This window comes from Agelaius phoeniceus, chromosome 6 (genome assembly GCF_051311805.1).
Source record: "Agelaius phoeniceus isolate bAgePho1 chromosome 6, bAgePho1.hap1, whole genome shotgun sequence".
In the NCBI taxonomy this organism is placed as follows: Eukaryota; Metazoa; Chordata; class Aves; order Passeriformes; family Icteridae; genus Agelaius; species Agelaius phoeniceus.
The window spans coordinates 6,372,287-6,387,520 of NC_135270.1; the positions used below are offsets into that span (position 1 = coordinate 6,372,287).

General features: G+C 40.8%; 1 protein-coding gene across 5 annotated transcripts in view; it reads left to right on the top strand.

Moving 5' to 3' along the window:
- Nucleotides 1–15,234, top strand: part of KIAA1549L (KIAA1549 like) — a 131,668-nt gene that overhangs the window by 69,349 nt on the left and 47,085 nt on the right. For all 5 annotated transcript variants that reach the window (XM_077179547.1, XM_077179544.1, XM_077179546.1 and 2 more), the window contains exons 7-11: nucleotides 1,318–1,480; nucleotides 4,380–4,439; nucleotides 5,915–6,066; nucleotides 7,467–7,638; nucleotides 10,862–11,025. In XM_077179547.1, the coding sequence (XP_077035662.1) occupies nucleotides 1,318–1,480; nucleotides 4,380–4,439; nucleotides 5,915–6,066; nucleotides 7,467–7,638; nucleotides 10,862–11,025 (711 nt within the window). The remainder of the gene's footprint in view (nucleotides 1–1,317; nucleotides 1,481–4,379; nucleotides 4,440–5,914; nucleotides 6,067–7,466; nucleotides 7,639–10,861; nucleotides 11,026–15,234) is intronic.

A 15,234-nucleotide genomic window follows, 5' to 3' on the forward strand; every position in this document is an offset into this window, starting at 1 on the left:
TAAGAGGCTCGAGGGTGTGAGTGATCTTCATGATAATTTTTTTTTAAAGTTATTCCAGTATCATGCAAAAGACTAAGTCCATGCAACAAAACACTGCATGAGAGTTTTAGATTAATTGAAAACTAGGGAACAGTTCTGGAGCAGACAGAGCCAGTTCAGAAAAGGTATTGCTGCCCTAGGAGAGTAGAGGGAAGGTGGGTAAAAGGCATGAAGCATCTTCCATGCAAGAAGAAATGAAAGTGGCCATGGCTCTCCAGGGAATCAGGAGTTGCCACTTGGAGTTTCCCATAACAGAACTACTCAAATTTAAATAAAAAGAAGCATCCTTTCACACACTGTGTATAAAGATGTCCAGATGTAACTGGAGAAAAAAATATGGAAATTACAAAAACCATTTGGCCAAAGATATAGAATAAAAAGTTATCAACCCTTTTTAAACCCAGGCATATGATTTATGGCTCTGACACAGCTGTGGGACAATCTTACACTGTTGAGAGCCATTTGTTCCTCTTGTCCTGTGCTAATTCTCCAACCCTCTGCTCCAGCCATTTGTAGGTGGACATTGGCTAGGCAGACTTTCGGTCTGACCTTGGACTCTTCTGATGCTTCTTTTTTGTATCATGGTTTTTCTTTTAACTTGGTGATCCAAACCATAAAAATGGGGTATTTAAATAACATTCATGAATGCTGTCAGGCCTACCTATCAGTAGCCAAATAACCCCATCCCTCTTGCCCTTGGGCATAAGTTTTTCAAGAAAAGATGTGGGTTTTGTTCCTGATGTTTGAGAATCTTATCCAGTACTTGCTGAATAGAATTGGTCCTCAAAATGTAGTAATCAGATTTGGGCTCAGCAGGAGACTGGCACTGAGCTAGAGTGGGGAAGAGTACAGAGATTCATATGATATTAGGAACACAAAGACATGGTATCCCTTAATTTCATATGGAAAATGTGTGGGTCTATAAACCAGCAGTAGGAAGGCAGGAAAGACAGCAAGATAAACAGCACAATTTGTCTGCATCAAGCACTGGATGGTTTTTCTGATAAGCATCCTCTCCCTCATCCCACATTCCCTGGTAAAAACACAGGAAAACATTTTCAGTCCTGGTTGCACCTTTTCTGCCTGCTGCTGTCCTCCAGGAACCCTTCAAGTGCTAAAGCAAGGATTAAAGTATCACACAGGTAAAGTTGGATGAGATGTAGCTAATCCATTCTTCAGGTTAACATTTCCCCAGTTTCTTTGCATTGCCTTGGTGGTTTGTTTTTTTTTGTAATGAGCTGAACCACAGCAACACATTATTTTTTGCCTCTGTTTCAGATTTTGAACACCTCCAATGTCTCCCAAGCTGTCACTCTGTTTTATGTAGTGAAAAATCAAAGCACAACTCTAAATGGCACTATTTCCAGCAACCTTCTTAATCAGCTGTCAGCTGAGCTGGTGGGTTTCTACCTCACCTACCCACCTCTCACCATTGCTGAATGTAAGTATGTGCTTCCCACCATCAAGATTAGCCAGCACCAGAATTTGGCCTTGTTGTCAAGCTCAGGGATTGTAGGCAGCTTTCCTGCTAACTTTTTAAACTGTATTTTGTTACAAAAAAAAAGCGGGGGGGGGGGGGGGGGGAAGAATTAGATTTTTTTTTTTCCCCTGGGTTCAGTGTTTATTTTGGCTGCTAGAACACTGGCAAAAAACTAAGGAAAAAACATATATACTCTGTCATTAACAAAACAAATTCCTGTGCGAGGTTACAAACAAAATAAAATTGCAGTTTTGTGAAAAGCAAAGCACAAAAGGTCCCAAAGCCTTCATTTCAGGAGTGCTTAGCACAGCACTGATTGAGATTTTTAGCTTCAGCAAAGTGCTTTGCTTCAGGAGAATCCTCAGCCCTGGTGGTTGCTCCAGGGGCTGGGCTGGGATCTGGCTGGGACTGTCTGTTTTGGTAGTGGGATGAGCTCCACCTGTGCTTCTATTTTAAAAAGCTCTTGGTGCATTTGCTGAGAACTGCATCCTCAGTTTACACGTGGTCTGAGCACTTTGGCATCAATGGTTTTCTTGAGTTCCAGTTGCTATGAAGGCTCTGAGGTACAAAGAGCTGGAGACAATTGTGTGGGCAGCCCGTGTGGTGCATGTGCTCTCTGACTGCCTGCTGATTTCTTTAAAATGATTAAAGGGACAAGACACTTGATTATGGGGATTTCTGTTTAATCTGCTTGTTAATGTGATGTGTGAAATTAACCTTGCTGCAGACTGGAGTTCTCTGTTTGCTGGGAGTGAGAAGAGACATGCTGAGTACATGCAGAAGCAGACTGTTGGAAAGTGAGCACTGAGGAAAACACAAATTACTTTTTCTTTTTTTGTCAGTCCATTTTGTTTGCAAACAGCCCAACAGCTGAGAAATTACATGGTGCAGTTCACCAGTGACTTGCAGGATGAGCTTTCTGTGGGATAAGTGGTTTCTCTCTGCTGTGAGGCAGTGAGGAATCACAGCTAACTTAGGTGGGAAAGGAGGTTTGTATGTCCTTCTTGGGGCATTACCTATCATATTACAATGTTTGCAAACAAATAGGTGAAACTGCCCTATAAGTTCTTACACTGTGTTGGTACACTTTTGAATCTGAGTTTGCATCAGGGGGTAAGAGACACATACCATCTTCTAAAACCTTAAACTCTAAGTTTTTCACCACATGATATTACACGCTTCCAATCAATCTACACACCCATAATCCCAGTTCTGTCATTCCATTTTGGAAGCCTTCTCCACAGCCTCAGGTCAAATACAGTGCTCTCTGAGGGTCAGAGTCTGTCAGCACAGAAAGTCTGAAATTCTCAGCATCCAGTGTTCCAACAGTGGGCTTGTGTTTTCATAAAGCCTTTCCACAGGCAAGGGGAGGCAGAGGGAGGGAGCCTGTTGGTAGAGGGTGTGGTCATGGACCTAGAAGGGATGTCCCCCATTCCTCAATAGACAGGCTCTTTTTTGATGGCTGGTGTTCAGGATGTGTCTTTATGGGCCATCCAGGAGCTCAAGGAGACAGCTGGAGGAAGTTTTGGTGCTGGCTGTGCTCAGTTCAAGTGTTTGGCCTCCAGAATAGGCCTGTTGCATAGGAGGGGGATTGTGGTGCTTCTCACAAAGGCAATACAAGCACATGCTTGGTAGTCCGGAGCTGTGCAAGCCATTCGTCACACAGCAAGTCTTGTGTGGTACTGCAGTTGTCTGCTGATCCCCACACATGATGAACAGACCTGATAAAGTCTTTAGCTAGTGTTTCTTTAACAACTAATGGCTTATATTTCATTTTGGAGTTCTTGGTTTTATTCCCAGTGCAGCAGCTGTACTGCAAACTCATGAACTTAATGCACGTGCAGTGTTTACAGCTCCAGACTGAGAGTGTGTCTGGAAAATGTTTCCTTTGAAGAGTGTTTGATGCTTATTCATGTGGCAGTGTAGTTGTCTCAGTTTATCAAACAAAAATTGAGGTTGTTCTCTGAGCATGTTATTTCCCAGTAGGCTCCAGCGGCTCCTCCAGAGCCTTTGCAGTCTGTCCTGGAAATGCACAGCTCAGGGCATGCTGTGAAATCCTCCTCAAAAGCAGCTACTGTGTGTAATCAAATCCTTTACAATGTTTACTATTCTGAGCCACTTTGGGGTTTAAAAATCAAGGTGACTCAGTAGCAACCTATCAATGTGCAGAGCATGGATGTTTTCTGAATTAAGTTCCTGGTATTCATCAATTGAACAAACGCTGAACTGTGGAATGAATTAGCAGCATATTGAGCTTTACAGCCTAGTGCACTTTGGAGATGGAGGAGCTAACAAAAGGCATCACAACAGCAAATATCAGTTTCTCACAGATGCAGACACATATGGTAGTAATGCCTTAAGTGGTGCACAGTGAGGGAGCACCACACTCCAAGGTGTGCTCACAGTTTTGTTAGTCTTGTTTGCAGTCAGTGTGGAGTCTGATCCTGGTATATTTTCATGTTATTTTAGGCTGAAACTATATTCTGGGCTACATAAGGATTAATCACAGAATCATCATGGAATCTCATCTGGTTTTCTGCAGGGGAGAAAGCAGCAGAGATGAATACAACACCTATTACCTATCCTTCTTGGTTCCTGGGCTTCATCCCAGACTCTGTCCCAGCCAGTATTTTGGCAACAGGAGATATATGTTCTACTTTGTATGGCAGTGCTTCTTCTGTTTACACTTGGTGTTCTTTCTCAGACAGAAAAGAAATTGTAACCCTGAAAATTATGTTCTAGATCTCCTCTTAGGCCATAGTTCAATTTTATTTATTGTTGTCAGGGTAGCCAGTTTTGGGATGCATAATGTGTATGATGTTGGAATATTATGACATAATTTCATCTTCTGTTTTTAAAGCTTTGGAGTATCCAAACCTTGATGTCTCGGAATCAACTAGAGACTACTGGGTGATAACAGGTACTTTCTAATGTCCTTCCCTCCTCCAGGCACTCCAGGTAATAATTTGTAGTGCTCATTTATATCAACACAGAAGTGCAGTAATTTTACACAGAATAAATGGCTGCCCACTGAACCTGCCTTCAGCTGGGCAAATGCACTTACAGTCACTCTGTGGCATAAGTGATAGATCATCTTCGACAGTGACATCTCCAGCAAGCAACACCCACCTCAGGATTTATAGCACTTTGGTTGAAACAATTCTGGGAGCAGCACTATGTTCTGAGAGTTTTGAGACACAAACAGACCATTTATTTATTTATTTATTTATTATACCCTGGGACATGGATTTAAATCTGAAATCAAAAGAGGCACATATTCATAACCTAGCAGCAGAGGTGAGGCTGTAACACCAAGGAACTTTGTTATGATTTGCTGACTATCTGGGTGCAGGGATTTTTTGCATCTTTCACTTGAAGCTCTTAGGCTTCAAAACACTTCTTTTATCAAGTCATTTCACAGGTGCCACCTTCTCACGCACAATCATTTTGACTTCAGAAATGATAATTGGGCAAGAAAGAGACCCTTTCCCTCAGACATCTTTGAGTGATACCAAAGCCTTTCTAGTTGGTGTGTCTGTACCTGGAATTGTTTAAGGCTCAGGAGAGCAAGAGCAAAGGGCTCTGACATGAAATAGACTTGGTACCAGTTCCATCTTTTCATAAATTTGAAATAAAACATAAGTTTATGCAGAGATGATAATCTTCTGAAGGGAGTGGTGCAGCGCTTCCCAGTATGGACCCTGTGAACCTGATACTCCATTTCTTGCCTGTGTACACTTGCTGTGATGGATTATTATTGATATTACAATGGAAACTCTGTTTTCAAAAAGATCCTGTTGGTCTCAGAAGACTTTTTTGAAATAATGCTAAAAACCCCATACATATGTATGAATTGAATCTGCATGTCATATCACTTTTTTTGAACTTTAGAATCCAGTGTCTTTTAAATCTTGCATTGATTTATACTTCAGATGCCCTCATTTATACTTCAGAAATGTTTATTCAGGTTTCAGTGCTCTCAGACAGGATATTTTGTTTGAGACTGTACACAATCCAAACTTCAGACCTCAAATCTTCAGGATAGAAACTGGTTAACAGGAGCATCTGGAAATAAGCATAAACCCAGCAGCTCTCAAATAGGCTTGAACCTAATTTTTACATTGAAGATCACAGAGTAGTAAACTGAAGGCCTAGAAATGGTATTTTGAGATTTTATGAAGCATGACTGATATTCTCTGAGATAAGCTGTGCAGGGACTGAAAAAGAAGTGTGTTATATCCTCACAGGGAATTGCTGAGAGGGGATAACAGTGTCCAGGTGTTTAATTTCCAAGTTAGTCTGCACCTCCCTGTCCCAAACTGTCCCACAAACCATGTGTTACTTCACCTGTGGGTGCATGAAGTGCTGATCTGTGTTTTTTCTATGTTCCCACAGTGATCCAAGGGGTGGATATTGCTTTGCTGGGGCTGAACAACCAGAGCTTTGCCAGGCTGATGGAGCAGCGCTTGGCCCCGCTGTTCATGATGTCCCACCAGCAGGGAAGGCGCTTCAGACGTGCCACCACCGTGGGCAGCTACACTGTGCAGGTGCTCAGTGTGTGAAAAAAAGTCCTTGGCTTGCATCTGTCCTGCTTCAGTTCCTGTAAAAGACATGCCTAGCTGAATTTCTAGGCTGAGATTTCCTGTATTTCTCATGGGTATCAAAGCAGCGAGGGCAGAATGCCTGGCACTGCTGATGGTGCCTTTTTTTGCAGCCAGCCATGTTGGCATGCCTGTCATCCTCGAGAAATCATCATTAGTTAATCAGTGTTCATAAATATTTTCTCTCTGGTTGCTATGAGGATTGGTACAAAGTACATATTTTAGCATATTCAGCATAATGAAGAGTTCCAAATTTTTTCTTCTTGATAAAAGTTTCCTAGGTAACTCAAAGCCAGAACTTCTTTTTTTTCCTCTTTTTGTTGGAAAAAAAAATGTACGAAGCAGCCTTTATTTATACAGGGTTAGTCATCAAATCATGTGGCCCCAGATCATGTTATGAAGACTTGAGACCTGAGTAATTTATTAATCATCTTTCTCTTATTTACAGCATTTTTCATTCAGTATTTTGAACTGATCATGTTTTGTTTTCTCACCAATTAAGCCAAATTATCCTGTGGGCAATTAAAAGATTTCTTCTTCAATCTTCAAAAATTAGTTATTTTAAAAAGTAATTAAATTGTTTTTCAGGAATTGTTTATTGTAAGGTATAAACCTAAGTAATTGCATTTCCCATTTGCTCACACAATTCTTTATATTGTTCCACTGGAAAGATTTAAAAGAAGGAACACATTTTACTTGCCAAAAGTGAGAACCTTTGTAAAATTTTAGTCCATAACATAATGGAGAAGAATCATAAAACTCCTTTTTCTTCTCATCATTAGAAATATTTGACATTTTCTCCACTCTCAGGAAAGGTAGAGATACAATGGAAAAATTCTGCCAGTATTCTACAGAATAAAATGGGAAAAGCATGATTCCTTTGTTATCAACCTGGGACAAAAAAATAATAAGTATGGAAGGAAAATGGGAGGCTGTTTTTCAACTGCAATATGCCAGCAAAGTAGAGTTTTCAGTATTAGAACAGATTATAAGAATTTCCCCTTTACAGAGGACTGTAATATCTAAAAATTTGATCCTTCCTCTTTGCTGCATGCTTTTCTTAGTGTAGGGTTTTACTTTAGGATTATGTTTAATTTTTTTTTCAAGAAGAATTTTAGTTATTTTTCTGATTGACTGATTTAATAGCCTGGGCTCTGAAGGGGAGAAGCTCTGTTTCTATGAGGATATTTGCATGGAGCTTATGCTTGTAGGTGGTCTTGAGGGAGCTCCCTGTGGACACTGCCTCCAAATAGCTCCTGGCAAGTTTTGAAGTGATATTACACAAACACAGTTTATTTCTCTTCCTCTCCTCATTTATTCATTTATTTATTTTGTTTCCCTTAAAGATGGTCAAAATTCAACGTATTCCAGGACCCAAGGAGCCAGCTGAACTGACATATTACACTTTATACAATGGGAAGCCTTTGCTGGGCACTGCAGCTGCCAAAATTCTCAGTACAGTTGACTCGCAGAGGATGGCCTTGACCCTGGGCTATGTCATCCAAGTTCAAGCTGATCGTAAGAGTCCTTTCAAAAATTCCATACTTAACCATTGCTTTATTCCATTATCTGAACACTATGGAAAGTCACAATTAATTCTGATGCTGACAAAACCATGACACCACACACTAATGATGACTGGGGCAAAGTTGTTGTTCATATAACTTGGCCAAAAAACATAAAATGTTGTGGCTGTTAAGATGTCCCTTATTTTTGACTTCATCAAAATAGTATCGATTCTTTCTATCTCAAAGGGATTATTATTTTTTTAAATAACAATTTTCACCAAGAAAACTACATAGTTGTTAAAGATATTATTCAGACACAAATCAGAAAACTGAAGTTGAAAAGAGCTACTTGTGCACATGGGCAGCTTTCAGATTCAAGATATGATAGTATCATTCAGAATAACGTGGCCAAAAATACTCCATTCTTGAAAAGTAAAATATTTTCAAATTTCTCTTTCAAGAGCTTCATCAGTTACTGAGTGATTGTGAACACAGGTTTCTTTAAATGTTTTTTTTTAGATATTCCTATATACTTGGCCCATAGTCATAAACCTATGGTGAAGCCTGGAGTGTTTTTTCATGCAGTTAAGATAATGTATAATTATGCTTCATGCAGTGTACAAACCCATGCCTTTTGCTAACTGGACTTCTCCAACTTGCCAAAGTATTTCTTTAGAAGGAATCAAAGTTATGTAGTGGACTCCTGCACTGGATCTCCTTACTGGTGAAAGAGCACATAAAATTGTCCATGGTGCAATTATATCTGCCTGGAGGAGTGGTGGTACTGAAATAATTACGTAAAATGGTGACAGGAAAAGAAGAGACCACTATAATAAGTAGTTTGTGTATCATCCATAAACATAGGATTGAGTAAGAAGACTGAAATATGATACAATTTCCAGAGAATGCACCATGTACTGTATCTGAGCCTTGATTTGATCATGGTCTGCTTCTGGCTTTAATTCAGCTGAACCCAAGGATCTCCATTCCATAAATTCCAGCATTTAAATTCCAAGTAATTTTGTTTTCCATGAGAATATTTCTTTAATGTATTTTTTTACTATAGAAGATATAGATATAGCAGTTTCCTGGCTCTTTGTGCAATGATGTGATTTATATTTATGTGGGTATTTAGGCAATTATGGAAGCTACTGCTCATCATCTAACTTTGTATTTCCATGGTCTGATGAGGCAGCCTCATTCATCTGTAGATTTTCATACCAGCCACATATGCACAGAACACTGTAAAAATAGAAAAGACAGGAACTGAAATTGTGACCTGAGGTACCTGAGATTCTGAAGGTAGAGTATTTGAAATGTAGGAAGCAATTCCATCTTTATACCTTATTATGGAAAAAAAAACCATTTCTTTCCTTTTGGGCATGGTTATTTGTAGTCTGTATCGCCACAGAAAATACTTTGTGTGGATTTCATTTTTGCTCATTATAATTTCTGTTCTAGCAGAATGAAAATTCTGTCCCAAAATACTGTGAGAAAAGACGTGTACCCTCGGGAGCTCAGAGCTGCGTTAGATGAGACAGACAAATAATAACACAAAAAAATGGATGTTCCTGTGTTATGAGCCAGAGACTGAGTTACAACAGAATGAAAGGCTTGTTTCAAATTCCACTGAAGTCTTACTGAGTTGAATGAACCATGGGTTGACTTTAGGTCACATTGGAGTCTGGTAACTGAATTAAAGATGTAAATTAGGACTCCTAAATGTCTATGCTATTAGCCATAAGGTCATCATTTCCTCTGCATCCCTTAGAAGGCATAAATATAATTTTTCAACCATTGTTTGCTGCTTCCACAGCAGCAGTCTATAATTAAAGTTTCTGTTATTTGTTAAAATTCAGATTCCGTTTCCTTCCCCAAAGCCCTTTCATCCCCAAACTAAATGTCAAAGTCAATAACTAAGAATTCTGCAAGTCTGTTGAAAAGTGAAAGTCTCCAACCTGGCCTTTTTGCAGTCTTATGCTCAAGCTCTGAGCCTAATGGGGTTCCTACATCACCCAACAAACTTCACCAGCTTTGCAAAACGCTGCAAATCTACAAAGAGAACAGGGTCAGGCTCCAGCCAGGCTTTCAGCTGGAGAACTATAAAGTTCCCAATGCCTGCTGCAGAAAAAGCTGGTTTGCATTTATGTCTGATCCTGAGAGATGCTGAGTGCCTCTGACAGCTCATAAGCTCAATGACATTTGAAAGCGCTGGTCCCCCAGGAAAGGGGAACGGCTGCTTTGTGCTGGTGTTCTCACAATTGCCTGCCCACGCCAGCAACCAGTGCCACAGCAAAATAAACAGGGATAGCATGGGGAAGTCCACTAAATATTTCACTACAACTAAGTTCAGCACTATAAAGAGGTTGTCTGATCATTTTTCCAGAAAGAAATGAAATGAGAGAACTGGGAATGTGTCACAGGAGGACCTTGTATGTGTGAACAAGTTGAAGGTTCATAACTAAGAGAGATTATTCTGATGAAATGGAGTATAAAATGTTTTTGCATTGCTGCATTTCTGAAATGTACCCTTTTCCTGGTGCCATCATTAATATATCTGCAAGTAGCTCTTTTCAGCCTCATTATTTCTACTCCTTCAGAAATAATGAATTCTTTTTGACCTTAACTATGATAAATTATCTCTAGAGCACAAGAGAAGCATCTTCTTATTGCCTTATTGATATTGATAGTAACTATTCCAGCTAGTTTCATTGTTTTTTAAAAAGCTCTGCCAGTTTGCTCCTGCTGAGCCAGTCAGTCTTTGACACCATGTATGGACTCCATGTGTGTTCTTTTAACACACATGATATGCTACTTTGCTGTAAGCTGGGCTTGTGTTTGAAAAATAGTTGAGGATGCATTATTTGCACCTTTTATTTGTTTGTTTATTGTGTGAATGAACCATTGGAGTGATATCTCATATGGTATCTCTCCTGACTTTGGAGTGGACGTCTGCTTTTGCATATAACCAGGTAACATAAAACTAAGAAAAGAGAGCCCAGGAGTCTGTGAATTCAACAAATCAAATAAAATTCAAATTCAACAAAAAGTGTTGCTGATTTTCCCCTTTTTATTCCTACTTAAGTAATACAAGAGGTATTCCCTTGTACAGAAAGCTAGATTACTTAACAATACTTTTTATACTAATTTCTACATGGAGGCAATTGAAGGCTGGAAGCAGCAGGAGCCTTGCCCAGTGAAGCTCACCACTGCTGGTTTGCCTTTTTCTGCAGCTGTGGTGAAGAACCCCCCAAACAACCTGTGGATCATTGCAGCCGTGCTGGCTCCCATCGCGGTGGTCACCGTCATCATCATCATCATCACCGCGGTGCTGTGCAGGAAGAACAAGAACGACTTCAAGCCAGACACCATGATGAACCTGCCTCAGAGAGCCAAGGTCAGTGACCCAGCCCCAGATCCAAAGGTCCATTTGCCTGCTGAGGTTGTGGCTCTTGGATAGATGCAGTTGAAGAATGTCTGGAACTGAAAGGATTGGTACTCACAGCTTGGATTGGCACATCTCCTGTAGGACCTCAAACCCCGTGACCTGACCTGTTCCTGCCTGCTGAAGGGAGGAATGTCTGAAGTTTGGTAGTAGTTCAGACCTGGCCCTAACCAAAGTTCTCCTCCCACATTGCTAGAAGGTTCCCTTCCAGAGTACATTTCCCCTTTCCGGTTTATTTTGGGACTCTATAAAATCCAGAATAGACATTCTTTGATTTTTTTTTTTTTTCTCCTACTGCTATTTTTCTTTTAGGTGTTTTGGACTTTATAATATATGTATATTGCTGGTCAGGTTCAAGCAATTATGACTTTCTTAAAGTTACTAATCCATATAAATTACAATATTTTTTTTCCCAAATCAAATGCACTTCCAGTTTGATCCTCTGACAGGAAAAAAAAAGTCACACAATACTGTTTTATCTCCATAGTGAAAAAGTCTGCCCTCTAATGTTGCTATTCAATGGCTCTTGATCAGGTCCACCCAAAGATAGGAGTTTTTAGCCTATGGAGGCTGTATGTAAATCAGGCTGTTCCTTTGCCCTTTTAGCTGGCTTTGTTCTTCTCTGCTGGCATGGGATTGAGATGATGAATTTTTTCCTTGGTTTCTTAATGCTACAGACAGCAGGATTATTGAGATTTCAGCTCTGTTGCTTCTGCTGAAAAATGTAGATTGAAAGAAGAGTTGAAGGAAGGCATGAGGCATTTGACAGCTCTTTTCTCCTTATCTTAGGTTCGTTGCAGATGGGTGCAGCTGGTGCCAGTTGGAAACCAGACATTTGTATCAAAAATGATTCAGAAAAGACATTTCCATTTTGGTTCCAGTGTGCTCATCTATTTATCCACTATTATCCATCCAGTGTTAAGACTAGATCTGCAAAAGTGCAACATACAATATCACAAACACAGACAGGAATTAATATCACTGCAGTGCTATTTGATGCCCCATTGAAGCCCCTAAAAATGCAAATTATGCTTTATTAGGGGTTGTTGCCAATGCTATGCACCATTTGATTGCTTTTATGTGTAATCTTGGTCCCAGCTAAAGGAAAAAAAAATGAGCTAAACCTTGTACATTGTTTTGAACTGCCCATCAGTATGGGATGCTTACCAGCTGAAGAAAGTTGCTATGTAAAAAAAAAATCAAAACAACCTACTGCTGGTTGAAATTATAGCACAGGAAAAACTTGAAAGTATTTTCATATTTTAATCCATTGTTTTCATTCCAAAAAGAAATACAAAATTGGATTTTTACTGTTCCTGAGAAATCAGATTTAATCAGGCTGTAAGATATGCACTCAGGTTAAAGCCTGTTCAGCCAGGTTACATTTGCATCAGCCTTCAATGCATCAGATGGGAGCTGGATCTGCAATTGCTGGAATGAAACAATTGGTGCTGAGCTCCCAGCACCCACACCACAGCCCTTTTTCCTGCAGGTTTGTTTTCCAGCTTTTCCTGCAGGTTTGTTCTCATTGCAGCTGGCATGCAGAAGGTCCCCTTCCAGAGTGCATTTCCCCTTTCCGGTTTATTTTGAGACTCCATAAAATTTAATTTAATTAATTATCTGAAAAGTGGTGCATTTCTAAATGAAAGCTAAATTGCTTTCCATTTAGTTTCACAATGATGGCTCCATCAGAAAGGTTCTGCCAGGTCTAGTTTCAAGTTTATGCTGCTATATGGACTGTGGAAGATAAATCCTGCAGTGGGACTGGGAATGGACTGGTTTGGTCATTCCTGATTTCAGCATCTTTAATTAAAATAAGGCTAAGAAACATATTTTGAGAAGATAAGGAAAGAAGGTAATTTTGAAAAGAAGAGGTTTTTTTCTAATTCCAGTGTTAGGTCTAGTGGTAATTGCTTGAACTGTAATTGCCATATTTCATGCAGTTTGGGAGTACAAATGAGCACATATCCGTGTCACATTTAAAATGAGTCTGTTGTATTTCATGGCTGAGGAAAGTGCCCGAGACTGCTGATTAATGCTGACTCTGCTCGAAGTGGAGTCACAGTGGAGTGATTTGTAGTTTAAGCAGCCGTTTTGGTATTTTGCCTCCGTGCATCCGAGATGGGCTGTAGAATCACCGGAGCACTTTTGTGACCCCTTTTGAGCAGCCAGCAAGCCGCGTAGGGAGCAGAGGAGGATCCGATGTGCCACCTGCCTGCTGGGATGCCAGGTGCGTGTGCTGGCTCCAGCAGCCCTGCTCCAAGGGGACCGGCAGGGCAGAGCTGCTCGGTGCTGCAGTCCTGCGGGAGGGAGGGATGGAGGGAGGGATGGAGGCTGCGGGTCCTGCCGGAGCGCAGCTGCCACATCCCCGCATCCTGCGGCGGGACAGCGCCCAGGGTAACGACACATTTACCGTCAAATACCCGTGTGCGGCAGCGGGAGGGGATCAGGGCACGGAGCAGAGCAGCGGGGCTGCTGCCGGAGCCTGGGAGTGAAGGCGTGACTTCTGTGTTGTGGCAGACTGAAGGGTAAATAAATGAAATTTGCAGAATGACCTCTCGTACGCAGCGTAGTTTGTAGGAGCTCTCCTGGGAATTGTGGTGCTGTTCTGAATTGCCTCAGCAGTCAGGGACATCTGGATGCAGTTGCAGGGAAAAGGAAGATTGAAAAATACCATTTTTTCCAATTTTCTTTCTAGCTGTAAGATGAAAGAAGTATAAATTCAAATTGGTGAAATTCTGATGGGATTTTATTTTAATGTCTTTGTTTCAATGCTGTTTTTATCTTAAGCAACTGTTTTTGCTTTGCGGTTCTGGATGAATGTTAACTTTTGCCTTCCTTGCTTTCTAATTCACAGCATGCTTTTTTAAAGTCTAGAATCTCATTTGTCCCCTCATTTTTTTTTTAGACCATGAAAGAATAAGTTTGCAGGTAAAGTGAGATAAGGTCTGTAGTCTAAGACCCACAAGCACAAGCAAGTGCTGCATGCCGTGGGAAAACAAGCCTTATCAGTTTGATAAAGGGCACAGAAAAAAAAGTCAGTCAGATTGTACCTTGGTATACCAATAGAGGGAAGGGGCTGATTCTCTTCTCCTCTTCTCTTTTCTCTTCTCTCTCTTTCTCTTCTCTTCTCTTCTCTTCTCTTCTCTTCTCTTCTCTTCTCTTCTCTTCTCTTCTCTTCTCTTCTCTTCTCTTCTCTTCTCTTCTCTTCTCTTCTCTTCTCTTCTCTTCTCTTCTCTTCTCTTCTCTTCTCTTCTCTTCTCTTCTCTTCTCTTCTCTTCTCTTCTCTTCTCTTCTCTTCTCTTCTCTTCTCTTCTCTTCTCTTCTCTTCCCTTCCCTTCCCTTCCCTTCCCTTCCCTTCCCTTCCCTTCCCTTCCCTTCCCTTCCCTTCCCTTCCCTTCCCTTCCCTTCCCTTCCCTTCCCTTCCCTTCCCTTCCCTTCCCTTCCCTTCCCTTCCCTTCCCTTCCCTTCCCTTCCCTTCCCTCCTCTCCTTCCTCTCTCTTTCTTTCTTTTCTTTCTCTCTTTCTTCTTTCTCTTCCTTCTTCCGTCCTCCCTCTCTCTCTTTCTCTCTCTTTCTCTCCCTCCCTCACTTCCTTCCTTCCTCCTTTCCTTCCCTTTTTTGACATCCTTCCTTCCTCCTTTCCTTCCCTTTTTTGACATATTTTTTTAAACATCTTTAGTGTCTTTTTCACAATCATTACAAGGAAAAAGAGTCCCAGAAACAACTGTATTCAGTCTGCCCTTTGCCAGGCAGTGTAATCTAGTGGTCTCTCTCTATCCATTTATTATTTCAAAAGCAATATTAGAATCTCAGTCCTTCAGTCCTTGTCAGTACTTTGGATGTATTGGACATCTACATTTGCAGTGCTTCAGCTTTGCCTGGTCGTGATTTAGCCTTGCCAGTTCCCTCCAGGGGTGGCAGAACCATCTGCTCCTGTGGGCTTTTACAGAGCAGGGATCCAAGAACAAATTTTATTTAATGCAATATGTCTGCTGATGAGGATGACTTTCTCAGCTCTCCTTTTATTGCAGTTTGTTACTGGACATGGTGGTAAGTAGAACTCTGATGATTAAAATAATCCTTCATTTTCTTCCTGTGGCAGATCTGAGCTGGGACACTGCAGAATTCTTTAGTAATTCTCATGTCCCACAGTTTCTGGT